The sequence below is a fragment of the Zonotrichia leucophrys genome, chromosome 4, assembly GCF_028769735.1.
Source record: "Zonotrichia leucophrys gambelii isolate GWCS_2022_RI chromosome 4, RI_Zleu_2.0, whole genome shotgun sequence".
Taxonomy (NCBI): Eukaryota; Metazoa; Chordata; class Aves; order Passeriformes; family Passerellidae; genus Zonotrichia; species Zonotrichia leucophrys.
The window spans coordinates 19,451,385-19,466,628 of NC_088173.1; the positions used below are offsets into that span (position 1 = coordinate 19,451,385).

A 15,244-nucleotide genomic window follows, 5' to 3' on the forward strand; every position below is an offset into this window, starting at 1 on the left:
AAAATGAGGGATTTGGAAGTCTCTTCTGATCTGTGACTCAGGGATTGCACTGGCACAGGTGCAGCACTTGGCACCTGGCCTTGTGGAACCTCATGAGGTTCTCGTCCCACTTCTTAAGCTTGTCCAGGTGCCTCTGGATGATGCCATCATCCCGTGGTGCCCCTGCCCTGCTCAGCTTCCCGTCCCCTGCAAATGTGGGGATGCTCTGTGCCCCTGGGTGTCATTGCTAAAGGCACTGCCAAGCCCCAGTCCCAAGGCAGAGTCCCAAGGGACCCCCCTTGAACTGGCCTAGTGAAAGATGTCCGTGCCCACAGGGGAGTTGAGACTACAGAATTCTGTAATGGCCTGGCTTGAAAGGGACCTTGGAGATTATCTTTTTTCAACCCCCTGCCATAAGCAGGGACACTTTCCACTAGACCAGGTTGCTCAAAGTCCCATCCAACCTCGCCTTGAAGACTTTCAAAGGACTGGACATCCTCTACTTCTTTGGACATCTTGTTCCAGTGCTTCACCACGCTCACAGTAATGCATTTCTCCCTAATCAAAACCAACTACTGCAGTTTGAAGCCATTCCCCTGGTCCCATGACTACATTTCCTGACACTGTCCCTCTCCAGCTTCCCTGTGGGCCTCCTTCAGATACTGGAAGGTTGCTGTGGGGTCTCCCCACAACTGTCTCTTCTCCAGGCTGAACAGACCCAACTTTCTCAGCCTGTATTTATAGGGGAGGTGATCCACTGCACTTAACAACTTCATGGCCCTTCTTTGGATTTGCTCCAACAGTTCCATGTCCTTCTCCTATTGGGGATACCAGAGCTGGATGCTCTAGTGTAGGTGGGGTCTCACAAGAGCAGAGTTGAAGAGGAGAATCAGCTCCCTTGACCTGCTGGCTGCACTTCTCTTGATGTAGCCCAGGATACCATTGGCTTTCTGGGCTTGTGTCCAGTTTTTTATCAACCATCACCCCCCAAGTGCTTCTCTGCAGGGCTCAATCCATGTTTTTCTCAGCCTGGATTTGTGCCTAAGACTGCACCAACCCAGGTGGCCTGTAACATCCTTTCCAGTCCAAAATCTTCTATGTTTCCAGTATTTCAACAAAATATTGCCTATATTAAAAAAAAACCCCACATGGCATTCTTAACTACTAGGAACTGAGTTTATTAAGTTACTTTTCAGTAATTAGGGGTCCTTTTTGCAAAACATAGGGTCTTCATCATTGATAGAAAGCTCACACAATCTCCTGCTCAATTTAGCCAGCAAATTTGTCTGCACTGTTCCAATTCAGCTTTGCAACAGGTTATTCAAACAGTTGATACCATGTTCTCAATATAATATTAATAAATTATCTTTTCTAATACTACTCATGAGTCTTATATGCTCAATATAATTATAGAAACATGAGCCTCTGCAGCATTATTAGTTTAAGCTTATAGCTTCTCTGCAGTGATCCCAGGGAACTACTGTTTCAGTATTTGAGGTCATATCAAATACTCTCCTCCTCCTTACTCTACCTACACACCAGGGTTTATTAACAATGAAACAGTTCAAGTGCATATCTATTTGATTTTTTCTTTCTTCAAGTTAAATGAATGATTTTTTTTTATTTCTTCAGGTTAAACACACTTACTATGCACTCAAGGATTTTTCACTGCTTATTAAATCTATTGGGTGTAATAAATTTTTTAGAATACAATATATACTTCACTTTTAAAGAAACTTAAAAGGGAACAATGCTCCTTTGTTTTTATTAAACCAAAGCAAGTCTAAGTGAACTGCAATGATCCAAATAAGAATGTTCTACTGTCATTTAAATAGCTGGAAGAAAACTATAAAGGGAAACTGAACTATGTTACCTGAAGAATGAAAACTAACCCAAGCACCAGTACTTAACAGTCTTACCACACAGACCATCAGTTTTTATGTTAGAAAGTTACTAGATCTGAGTTATCAAATCCAATTTCAGAATAAAGCTTTAGCTAATAACCAATAATAAAATAATAACTAAACCAAAACCACAAAATAATGCAAAGTTTGCTTTAGGAAGTTAACCTTTAAATATTGACATTTAAGCAGCTCTAAATGTCAACTAAACAATTGTTTTTAATAAATTTTATTTTTTTTTAATAGTTACAAAACCAAATAGTTGTACTTTATCTTTCAGTTGCACCTTTTATCCAGGCAGTGACATATGTGTTAATACAGCTCTCAGACATATATTGAACAAACATCACATTTCTGACAGCTGGAGAGATTAGCCTCAGTAGGACAGCACTAGAAACTTTCAGCTCATTTGTGAAGCATGTACTTTAACTATTATAATAAAATAAACTATTTTAATTGCTTTCCAAGGTTTCTATTAAATCATCAAGTAGTATAGTCATGAACCACTAAAAAAGCTTTCAAACTGGCCTGCAGATTTAGTTTACAAAACCTGAAATACATAGAGGACTTCATAACAATACCACAAAACTTGATGAATATAATTTTTCAGCCATATGTAGAACTGCTTAATTTTTATCCCCTGTATATTAAGGAATCAGAAAGATACAGAATTGTGTAAAACAAATTACTGAGTTTAGAAAAATATGCTATTTCCTTGGTCCTTTGGGGTTTTTTCTGTTTTTTTTTTTTTTTTTTTTTTTTTTTTTAATATTTCTTTGTCTGTTTTTGGGTTTTTTTACCAGCAAGGGCAAATTTCCCAGTAGTATTTTCAGACAAATTCTTCACTTTAACACTGCCTTTTTGTTTACCTATAATCTGAAAAAAAATATACACACATACCTAAGTTTAGATAACCTAGGAAAGTGAGGCTTTGACATCAGTCCTCACTGCTACACAGAATTTTATGACGATGACCAAGACAGTGGTGTAAGTTATTCTCTATGGATAAAAACCCAAATATGCATTAGGGACAACTCTGAATCCCATTTCTTTGAATTAGTTCTGGTTCACCCAAGATCACTGATTGTCCTGCTTCCATCCAGGACAGGGTTAATTTTTACAGTAGTCAGGAGGAGGCAAGCCCAAGACCCAGAGGTTATTCTGTACCTCACAGCATTTTCAGGGAACAGGGGAAGGGCTCCCTTCTGGGTCAGCACAGTACGGCCCAAGGAGTGGGCAAGGATCCTTGTTTGTTTCTATGTGAATCAGATCTGCCCTGTAAAACCTGAATGCTGCACTGTAAGGCACTTGGTCAGCAAAGCCTGAAAAGCAGCCCCAGGACTGGAGCAAACCCCCACACCCACAACTTTTACTTTCAAAGTAGTATATAGTAGTATTTGCTTTATGAGTGTCTTTTCACTAAGAGAAAAAGTATCTGGATGGAAGATAGACTTTATCAAACTCTTATGAAATAACAGAAATTAACAGAAGACAGGTTGAAAATATGTTAAGCTTCAGAAACTTGTTATAGTTTCTGATTAACCCTAGCTCATTAGGAATTTTTTTGTCAGTGTAAAAGAAAACAAACATTTTCTGCAACTTTCTGGCACTGAATTTTACAGGTGCCTCATCTGACTCTAAAACTGTTCTCTTGCTTTTGTTAAGAGTGAGACCAACTGCCACCTGTGACACTGCCATTATCATCTTGCTCAGCCTTTGTCTTACAGTGATTTGAGTTAACATTTCTCTCTTACACATGCATAACATGACAAGAATGTCTAGAGATAACAGCAGAAAAAAAATCTTAGAAGAAATTGAAATACAGTAAGATTTAAGAGATGAACATCAAGAACAAAAAGACTAACCATAAAGAGAATTTTCACCATCTTCCTTATTGTAATGCAGCCAGAAAAGTCGTATTATTGCGATAAATAGCAGAAACATTTAATAATTTTCAGCACATTTAATAAAGGAATGCACAACCACAGAAAAACTGAGGCAAGAACTGAACACAAATGAAATCAGGTCAAAATTTCCTGAAAGAAGAATGGTTTCTCTAAGCTTTATGTCACAGTAAGTATATTAGTAAATACTGCAGAGATTTGAATTTAAGTAATATTTTTCTTACAGAGTTACAGAGGTAATTTGTAGATTATTGATTTTTCTAGTTGCCAGTGAAAACTTCTGAAGAAATATTAAACATTCTGCATTTTGATTTAATACTGCCAGTTGACATATCTATCTAATACACAATTAATTTCTTTAAAGCCTAGCATCAGCTTTTGCTGAAGCATGAACAGTAAACACAATAGACCTTTATTCTGAAACAGTGCTTCTGTCTGTGTATTCCAATAACTAAAGCAGTTATCTCTTGGATCCAGCAAGATAGCCAGCAAAGTAGAAAAGGTGGTCTTTTTATCCTTACTGTGTACTGATTTTCAGACTAAAAACTCCATGAATTCCAAATCATTAATATATAGTAAGAAGTGCTGTTTTCCTTTTTTTGTTATTATTACACACAGATGTCAAAATAAAGTTTTTGTGGCTTAAAAGCTAGGTTCTCCAAAAGCTTTCAATAAAACAGCAGGTTAATCTGTCCAAGTATCCCCAAACAGTTGCCAAAAAGAGCTGAAATTCAATTGTGATGTTTCTTTTTCCTGAAAGCACTTCAGAAGTGTAGCTGACACCCTTCTGCAGTGTGTAACAAGAACACTGATATGATGCTTCCATTTCAAAAGCACAAGAGAAATTATTGAAATTACACTTGAACTCATACCTTCAACATACATTAAACACATCACAGAAAAAGGAACAGCCAAGGGGAGATAAGTAAAACAATTTTTAGTAACACCTTCAATATCCTTTATTTTTGTGGCTCTCCTCCCTCCCTGCCAGTGAGGTGAATGCTCTCGGTGTTCTCTTACCCATTGAAGTGCAAGTGCTGCACACAGACAGCAATTAACTGCCTCCCGCCACTGAGGCTTCCCCCAGCTCGCTCTCTGGGACACCTCAGCTCTCCATCCCCCAAACACACCCCAGAAGGTTTGCATTCTTGAAGATGCAGCATCTATGGCTATGCTTTGGTCTTGAGCAGGACATGACATTTTTGGTTGTTTCTTGAGATAATGACTATACTATAAAAGTCACTTCATTGCATTGTACTGCTCATAAGCAGCTATGTTTCTGACACAGATATACCTTGATTGGTGAGAAGTGGGTAGAACAGCTGTAAAATCACAACTATGCCCACCTTTTAATGTGTTAAGTAGCATTTATTTCATTCCAGCTTATTATCCTTTTCAGTCTCTCTTCACATCTGATTTTGTTCTACGTGACATTTTGTCTTCAGCAACAGAAAAATATTCCGATGCATGGCTGGTATCAGTAGAGACAGATGTTTGACTTAGCTCTTAGGTGTCAGAAGTGCTGTCTCTTAGCATTTCTCCTGTCTCACTTACTGCAAGCACAGAACCTCCTAAAGATGGATCATTGCACGTGCCAGGAACAGAACAAGCTGTGCTCTGACACTGTACGGGCTCAGGTTCATCCTCCCTTCTAGGACACGAACAGTTGTTTTCAGCAACAGCTTCTTCATCTTTTACCATTTTTTGTTGTTGTGTTGCTTCAGGGAGTTGAGTGGAGGATGCATTCTCATACTCAACAGGAAGGACTCCTGAACATAAAGGTTGACACGGAGTGCTACCATCACCAAGCCTTTCTGCACTTTCAGTGTTTTCAGATGAGTTCACTGGCAAACATGAGCCTTCACATTTTGGACGACTCTGAAGAGAAGAAGGCTCTGCACACTCTGAAGTTACAGGTTTTCCTAGATTTAGAAGTGTTTTGTCAGATTTCATCTTCTCCTTATCAATTTTTTCTGTTCTGTTTCCAGAAAAAAACACAGAAGAAGTCAGCAAATCAGAGGTATTTCTGAGAATGCCTCCAAATGAAAATACTGGTGAAGGCAATGGAAAGTTACTTTTGAAAGGAAACACACAATTATTGGTGAGAAGAGGGGTCTTGGAGACGTCATTCACCCCAGCTCCAGTGTTGGTGTCTGAAGTACCACAGGCTACAGTTGTGCTGGATTCTGAAGTGTGAGGTTTTTGCTCCCTTAAGACAGATGGTTTCTGTGTACCACATCCTCCAGGTTCCTTTGCACAAGGTGTTTTTTCCTTCATGTGAGATAATGTTTTGTCAGATGGCTTCTCAGATTGGGTGAAAAATGAGGATGATGGTAACACCTTACATGAATTGCTAGCTTCCGATCCTGCAAACCAATCTCTTTCTGAATTGCCAAAGGGAAACAAAATGTGTGGTTTCTCACTTTCAGGTGAGACTACATTAGGACTTGTTGGAGCATCACAAACTATGTTCTTGGCTTCAGGACCATATTTATCCTGGTTATTGGTTTTATCCAGCTTATCACATTTCCCTAAATAAAACTGAGGGAAAGTACATCTCTTGTCTTGCTTTTTAAAGGAAAATGTACCTCTGTCTTTACTAAATCTTGGTAATGAGTTGTTAGATGCACTGAAAGTAAAAGGTACACCTGAAGGTCTCTCTGCTGAAACATCTACAGATTCTGAAGCTGAAACAGTAACAGCCACTGTTGCTGCTGGTTGTAAGTCCAATAAAGTGCCAGAATTTGCATTCATTTCCTTGGATGAATCAGTACCTGCTGATGCCTGTCTTGGCCATTTTTCTTTAATTAACAAGTCTGGAGAGGCTTCTGACAAAGCTACACCAGATACTTCCTGGCCACTTCCCTCATGAAATAATTTTAAGCCACCATTACTTGTGGATGGGATGCTGTGAGCACTGCTTCCAGGAGAGTTTCCTTTGTCAAAGCCACCTCCTCTTTGCAGGGCTCCCATTTTTATTTTATCTGTCTTATTTGCTTTGGCAGGTGAAGATACAAAAGAAGTTCCTGAGGACTTATTCTTGAAGGCCTCAGCAGTTACAAATTTATACTTTTTGTTAGCAGGGAAACTTTGAGTCTTAAACACATTGGTGAGCTTCTGAAGTTCCATATAGTATTTGTAACGTAGCTCCTAGAATTACAGGAAAAAATAAATCACATTATCCAACATGGTATTTGTGGATTCAGCGGTTATAAAACTCATGTATAACTAAGACTGAAGAAAAGTTTTCCTATATTCTAGAGAATTCTAATGTATTTTTCCATTGCTACTGGAAGGCAACAGGACACAAGTCCTTACAGAAAAAAAGTGCTTTAAAGACAATTGAACAACATACACATAGAATCCTGATGACAAAGTAGGTTTGGAAAGAGAAGACTACATAAAACTGTATTTAAAGTCAGTATCAAAACCAAAAATATATAAAAACACTAACTTAGACATTAAACAACAAATTCTCAATCAAATTCTCATGAAAAATAGCCGTCTGAAATTAGGTTAGATGGTTTTGTTCTTTTGTTATTATATATAACTGCATTCTTAATAGCAATAGAAAATAGGTATTTTCCAAAACAATGCAGAAAAAAATTCTCTGTATTTAAAGGACCTAAGCAATTTTAAATACACTCATCTACCACTGGTATTCTCAGAACATGCATAATGTGATTCACTGCCAGCCATGTTTCACTAACTGTAACTGGAATCATTCTCTGCAGAACAATACTGAGCCACCCACATGGAGCTGCTAGTAAGTAAAAAAAAAATTAAAAATCTATTGCATAACTGCATCATTTGAAATGAAACAAAAAAGAGATTGAATTCAGTTTCATGTCAAATTATTATGTGTTCTTACAAAATGGAACTCTATTCTTTAGGAAACAGAATACAGGCAGATAACTGCCTCTTCAAATAGACACTAGGGAAGTTTATTTGGATTAGAAAGCAACAGATGTGACTCAAAAAGCCACATTAAATATAAAAGTAAGTATTTGAAGTCAGTAGTAAGATTAAGCTTCAGCTTTCTAAAGGCAAAAAAAAAACAAGTACAATTCTGACAGCTTTAATACCTAGCCAGATTTCATTGTAGAATTGTAAGAATTGTAGAATTCTTCTAGAATTGTAAGAATAACTTTCTACTCAGGAAACTGAAAAACACGTTAAAAGCTTATTTTAAAAGTTCCATCACAACAAATAGTAACTTAGCCATACTTACAATTGATGTTTAATCATACCTCATGGCTCATATTTTGAAATGCTGACATTTCTGATATTGACATAAAGCGAGTAGGGATCCTGCTACCGTCTGCTTCATCCTGTCCTGCTACAGGCTGAAAAATATTTTGCAGCAGACATATTTCATTCTGATAAGCCAAAACAGACAAAATAGTACCATGCTGAAGAACACATAGCCAATAACTTACAAGAAATGTGTTGGGTATATTCTTCTGGTCCTGCCATTGCTTTAAGGTATCTTTAAATAGAGTTGAGCTCTCATTTCCTTCATAAGGCAGCTCTATTAGAAAAAAACAAGGATAGTGATGAACAATATATGAAATATAGAAAACACTGAAAGGTTCCTATGCACCTAAATGGATTCCATTTAAGAATAAAAATATAGTGCCCTAAGTGAGACCCCAGTCCTTGCTGAATTTTCTGTGATATACAGCAAGAAGCCTGTGTAATACATATTTTAAATGCTGGAAATGCCTAGCCTAACAGAAAACATAACACCTACTCCTGGGAGGTAAAGGCACCTAATGTGAGCACAGCCAACACTGGCATGACACCGCAACAAACGCCCGTCTAGTTCAGCAACACACTCCTGACAGCGCCACTGGCTGGGTACCCACAGTGCTGCAGGCTGCAAACACACAGCCTGGGAACCTGCTACAGAAAGCACATTCATAACACCCATTTAAAAACTCCTCATGAAATTAGCATCCATTTCATTTGCTCAGATGCTTTCTTGCATGTGTTGCCATGCAGGTTGTTTATCAGCAATTGAATCCACAAGTTCCAAATTTCTAGACTTCCCAAATCTTGTCTTAATTAAGTCCTTCTTCCTGACCTTGAACAATGCCTGCATCAACAGGTGTTAACTCCAATGCTAAGATTTCATTAACCACAGACTTGATATCTATCTTCTTTGGTATATACACTGGTGGTTTTTCCCAGTTGGATGCTATATTCATCACATCAAGCTGAGTTTTCATTCTGGAAAAGAAAAAAAACCCCAATGTTGCAAAAATGCAATTTGAACATTTTTCTTCGTGCTTACATGCTAGCTAAATTACACCTGCTTCACATAAAAAAAAAATCAAGTTCTCTAGTTTTTTTGTCTTAGAATTTGTTCAGTTGAATTCATAATCATTCATAATCAATAAAAACTGCAAGTAGTAGTGCTGGTAGGTCAGCAAAAAGTTACACCCTCCACTTTCTTTAGTGTACACCTCCTTTTTCAGAGGGCATTGTTAATTTTGGTCTGAAACACAATGTATTTTAAAAAACCCCATTTTCAACATTCTTCCTTAAACAGAGGTTAAAAGGTTCTCAGAAATGTAATTAAGAACTCTTAGAAGACATTACAGGGTACGTGCACTACCAACACAAAACCAAAGGTACTGCAGAATCTCCACACACTCTCTTACACTGAAAGATTTCTGTAAAAGTTTCAAGCATGCTCTAGTGTTCCTGAGTTTAAATAAGATATCTAAAAAGATCTAATCCCCAAGTAGTAATGAATTCCTATATTTGCTTTTTATTAGGGAGATAATTCAAAAGCTTGATTATCTCTAATCCCAGATAGTACATCACTCAAATTCTTGACACATTCCCTAAAATTTGTAATATTGGGCATCCAAAAATCTGAAAGTATTATAATCTCTTAATTACTCAATACTATTTTCATTTAAAATTGCTTATCTTAAGATATCAAATACAGCTATTTTTTTTAGTTTTTAATCTTAAAAATCTAAAAGAAAACTAGAGAACTAACAAAACATGAAAAAATATACCTTGAATTCAAGCCACAGGCAACCTATAAATAAAATGAGAATTTGTAAGACATGAGCATTTCTCCAACTATCAGGAAATTATTGCTTTATCAAAATACTTCAGAGACTAAAGTATCTGTCTTTATTTCACAGAACTATAGAAAATAATGCTGATAACATTAAAAAACCCACCAGACATAAAAAAGCCAACCTAAACAAGTATGTCTATGATAAAAAATTATCTTGTAATATTTTGTGATAAATACAAAAAAACTCCTTCAGAACCAAATGAAGACATTCAAATTATGGCCAATATTGTCACCTGATCAGTTTCAGAAGTTCAAATACTTGTAAACATTCAAATGAAGGACTATTTTGTATTCCTTGAAGAGGAAAGGCTTTCCTATGTGCTCTCAATATGCTATTATACTACTAAAAATGCTGTTTTCTAGTTTTAAATCAGGCAGACCATGGTGGCAAGAAGTGCAGTGCACTTCTTCTGGTCACATGAGACTTCCCAGAGAACATGTAATGAAAAGTAAAAGACCTGACAGGATTAGAGCTGCTTCCCTATAAAACCTGGTGATCTCACTGTACTGGATCTTTACACCAAAAAACCCAATGCACTGTTATGGAGGGCAGGCAGGGAGGTGCTAAGTGAAAGTGAAAGAAAACAAACAGCAGAAAGAGGAAATAGATTTAACAGGAGGAATGGGAGGAAAAAGATGAGGAAGTTAAGAAAGAACCAAAGGCAAAAGTGGAGGAAGAACAGAAGGCAAAAGAGAAACAGAAGAAACAGGCAGAATATGAAGCAAACTAGGAGACAAAGGAGCAAGAAGATGAAAACAGGATGGGGAATGACAAGAAAGGAGGGGGAGGAGGAACAACAGGAAGAAAAGGAGTAAGCTGAGAAAGAGAGATGTGGCAGTGATTAGTGACACACTAATCACTGGAATCACAGTATTTTTTCCAAAAGTGAGAGTTACTTTTACTTCAAGTAAAAGTTACATTTTCCTTTACAAGTCCTTGACCAGACACTTGGTCAAACTCTATACTTTCTTAATGTCCCATTTATCTGGAGGCACCAAAGGACCATTGCAGAAATCAGCAATATGCAGCTTCTTAGGAAAGCAAACAGTAAAAATCACTGATAAGCAGCATATAAAACTTCTTCAAACTTTTCAAAAATGAAAAACATTGTTACAAAAAAGTATGAAGTGTTAAGTAATTTTAATCTATATTTTTCATTTGTTGACTTTGTTTTTCCTGATTGATTATAATCTTATCTACAATACAGCAGGCTCTATTTGAGTTCTTTAGACAAATGCTATCAAAACCAAAATGCCATCACCTCCAGGAAACACTGAGGATCACATTCATGGACAAGCTTTTCACAATCCTTCAAAAAATTATCAATGGTCTTCTTGTGCGTTTCTTTCATTTTCTTCCAAATCTGAAATTCCTTCTCTTTTTTACTTCTTTGATTTCCGGCATCTTCTAGTAATTGCTGTTTTTTCACTTCTAGAGTTTTGAAAATTTCTCCAAATTTTAGCTCAATTATCTCCACATCGTTTTTCAATGTCATCTACAAGCACAAGAACAGATGTAAATGCAATAGCAGTGTCCACACAGAGTCACTTCTCTAAGTAAGCTCAGAGCACATCTACACCACAAGGAGCACCTGTATGCTCCAGGCTGTGAATAAACTACCTTGAGAAGAGAATCAAAGACACACAGAGAATATCCAGCATTTGTAACTCACATCTGCATCATTCGGTTGTTTTGAGATCTCATTGACCAGCTTCTCATTCATTATCCTCATTTGTTTCAGAGTGCTAAAGAAGGTTAACTGCAAGACAATTGAAACATTTATTACAACTTTATCCATTCCATAACATAAATACTTTCAGTGCTTATCTAGAATCAGGTCAAGACAAACAAGGAGCTGCTGGAGAGGGTCCAGTGGATGACCAGGAGTCTGGAGCATCTCCTTTATGAGGAGAGACTGCAGGAGCTGGGCCTGTTTAGTCTGGACAATAAACATCTCAAAGGCAGGTGCCAAAAGGAGGGTGCCAGAACCTTTTCAGTGAACCTTTTCCTGAAAAGACAGGAACAGTGGCCATAAACTAAACCACAAGAAGTTTCACCTCGACACGAGGAAGAACTTCTTTACACTGAGGGTGGCAGAGCACTGCAACAGGCTGCCTAAGGAGGTGGTGGAGCCTCCTTCTCCTGAGGCATTCTAACCCCACCTGGTCACAATTCTGTGTCACCTGCTCCAGGTGACCCTGGCTTGGCAGGGGTTTGGACTGGATGATCTCCAGAGGTTCCTTCCAACCCTATCAATTCTGTGATATTCTGAACAATATAGTAAAAAGCTTGTGATTCAAAACATCACTTAATAACATTTAAATCTTCCCTGGATCAGTATACAAACCTTCCTCTTCTATTTCTGAAAGTAATGCTCTTAGGCTCACCTACAGTGCACTCTGATAGAATGACTACTTTAGAGCTATAACATTATTTTTCTCAGGCTTTTTTAACCCCTCCCCTCCCATACATTTATCACAATATGAGTTTTAATGGTGTTATTCCAATTTGGCAAAAAGCTGTCTGATACTCACTTTTTCTTTTTATGCCTCACATTGCTATAACAGAAAGCTGTTCATAATCAATATGTTTCAGTTTGAGTTTAATTTATCACTGAGTCTTCCTCCTTTATTTCTCAGAATCACTACATCTTTGCAGAATCACTACATTATTTACAAAATATGTTTAGTGCAAAGTCTGCTTTCCCCTGGTTCCCACTTGTGACATGCAATTGGTAATGTGAAAGGCAGGAGGAAAATCAGTGTAAAAACAACTTTTGTCTTGAATAATAGTCAGTGCTGTATTTAAACTTTTATACTTGTACTTCTCATCACTGCCCCATAGTTGTTTCAATTACTGCACAACAGAACTGCCATCCTGCATTTCAACTTGCACAGGGCATGAAAAGCTCATTCTACCTAAATAGTACCTATTTTGTTAAAAATCACAACTTCTACAACCAGGCAACCAACCATTATGGCAGGCAGCTGCCTTCTTATGCAGATTGTAAAGCAGCTTGCTTATACATTTATTATTACTCACCCAAACTATCTATCCCTAAATATGCAATTATCTGTGACCCAAATTACCTATCACAGCTAGACAGCCTATAAACAAAACACCTCTGGGTGTTTTTTGGAGTTGTTGGATCTTGCTGAACGTGGAAAAACAACAATAACAGAACCAAACATCAACACTCCTCCCCCCCGAATCAAAAAAACCCCGACATCACTCCAAAATAACTCTCCAGGCCCTTTGGTAAACTGTTGCTCCTGTAATACTGCCTGGTCCCCCGTGTGCGCTGGATGCAGTCTGACGGCAGCCGGGAAAGGCGCAACCCGGCAGGCCACCAACAACTCCCTACTGCCCCAAAGCAGCACAAGCCCCTGTCCTGCCCAGCACGCCGCGGCTTTTCCCGTGTTTCTGAGTAAAAACAACCCGCGCCCGGTGGGGAACAGCCCAAGCTCCCAGCCAGGCCCCAGAGTGGAGGAGGAGCGCCGCGCTCACTTTTTCTTCCTGGTACACCGTGTCTATGAGGTTGACAGAGTGGAAGATGCCCTGGTGCTCCTCGGAGACGCACTGCCCGCACCCCGCCTGCCGGCACATGCGGCAGTAGAGCTGCACCGGCCGGCTCGGATGTTTCTGGCAGCTTCCCCCGAACGCCGGCAGGGAGAGCGGGTCGGATCCCGGCTTCGACCCCAGCGCCGCCTCCCCGGCCGTGGCGGCGCCCGCCGCGCCGGACCGGTAGAGCTTGACCACCTCGGCCAGGGTGGTGTTGACGGGCAGGGCGGCCACGCCGCCGCGGGGCAGCAGGCACAGCTTCCTGCACAGAGGACAAGGCACACGGGCGCAAGACGGGCCGGGGCCCGGCCCCGGCCCCGGCGCCCCGCGGCCGAGACGGGCCCGGCCCGGGTTCCGCTGCAGCTGCTGCAGGCGGGCGGCCTCGGCCGACGCTAGGCACTCCAGCACGCAGCCCCGGCAGAAGTTGTGCGAGCACAGCGGCAGCGTCACCGGCTCCTCCAACAGCGACAGGCACACGGCGCACGTCAGGCTCGCCTCCATCGGCGGCGGCGAGGGGTCGGGCGGCCGCCGCTCCTGCTGTTGTTGCTGCTTCGGGCTCCGCTCGTACAACTGCCCCTCCACTTCCAGCTCGACGGCACCGGGGGGCTGCAGCCCGGCTGCCACAGAACCCGGGAGGGCTGCGCACCAAACGCCGCTTCCAGCCGTCAACGTCCCAAGAAGTGGCGCCCGGCCGAGGGAGGCGGGGCCAGAAGATGAGCGTTGGCGATAGGCGGAGGCCCGAGATTGACATCTTTCTTGTCCAATAAAAGCAGGGGAGGTAAAGGAGGCGGGTCTCAAAAGGCTCTGTCCTGCCTCCTACCCGGCGCCTGAGCGCCCGCGGGGTCCTAGCGCCGCCTTCGCCATTTTGTGACGGGCTGTGGGCGGAGCTCCCGCCTCACGTGCTGGAACGGGAGCGCTGGGAGCTCAGCGCGTTTGCAGTGCCGGGAAGTGTCCTTGTTCCTTTCTGCAAACTGCAGAGTTGAAACCAAGTGACTCCGCAGTGCCGAGGTACGGCTGTTGGGAGCTACCTCCAGCTACGGTTGCAAAGTCAGGACATAACTTCGGTTTAGAATGATGTTAGTGGTGAGCAACTGGCGCAGTGCTCAGCTCAGTTTGCTTCCCCCGCCCCCTTTTTTTTTGTTGTACTCCCTGCCACGTTCGCCCCAAAGTTCTAACTTAACAATTTTATTATCCGCCCGAAGTGCTTGGAAAAATGAGTCAAACTCAAGAGAGATTCGAAAGAAATTTTAAGTTTATTATAAATCAACATGTTAGTAACACGATGCCAGTATTTGCAATGAAGGCAGACGCGCTGTAATTAGCGTTATGTCCAGAGGCGGAGGGAAGCGACAGGCGCAGATGGCACAAATACCTGGTTAGCAGGTATCTGTGCCTTCCTGTGGCAGTGCTTTATTCAGTCACACGGACTGCACCTGCAGAAAGTACCTCTGTAACAACATCCAGAGGGTCTGTGCCCTGTTGGACACCTTGTGGCGGCGGGAGAATAGCCACGGACAGATATTTAGTGAACACTAAAAAGTGTGGTACTTTCCCTCCCTCCTGATTCCCTAAGAGGCTGACAGGAGGTACGGAGGCCCAGGATGGGATGCCCTGAACAGCCCCGGGGTATTTGAACAGTGTCACGTTTTTCCGTGGGGCGGGGACTCGAGGCCAGGCTCTGCCACCTTCCCTTCCTTGCTGTGTCACATTGTTCGCGGCTGTTCCAGGGAGCGCCGCATCCTTCGGCCTCTCCAGGAGGTGCAAAGTTACCACGAATAGTCAATTCTTGATTTGTGCC

General features: G+C 40.9%; 1 protein-coding gene across 1 annotated transcript; it reads right to left on the reverse strand.

The window, feature by feature from the left end:
• Positions 1–1,141: 1,141 nt before the first annotated feature.
• LOC135446625 (uncharacterized) lies at positions 1,142–14,114 on the reverse strand. Its single transcript, XM_064710702.1, has 8 exons — positions 13,393–14,114; positions 11,558–11,644; positions 11,147–11,380; positions 9,817–9,839; positions 8,871–9,016; positions 8,224–8,315; positions 8,035–8,130; positions 1,142–6,934 (listed from the first exon to the last, which is right to left on the reverse strand). The coding sequence occupies exons 1-8, from the start codon at positions 13,945–13,947 to the stop codon at positions 5,291–5,293; spliced, it is 2,877 nt and encodes a 958-aa protein (XP_064566772.1). The 5' UTR covers positions 13,948–14,114; the 3' UTR covers positions 1,142–5,290.
• Positions 14,115–15,244: the final 1,130 nt, after the last annotated feature.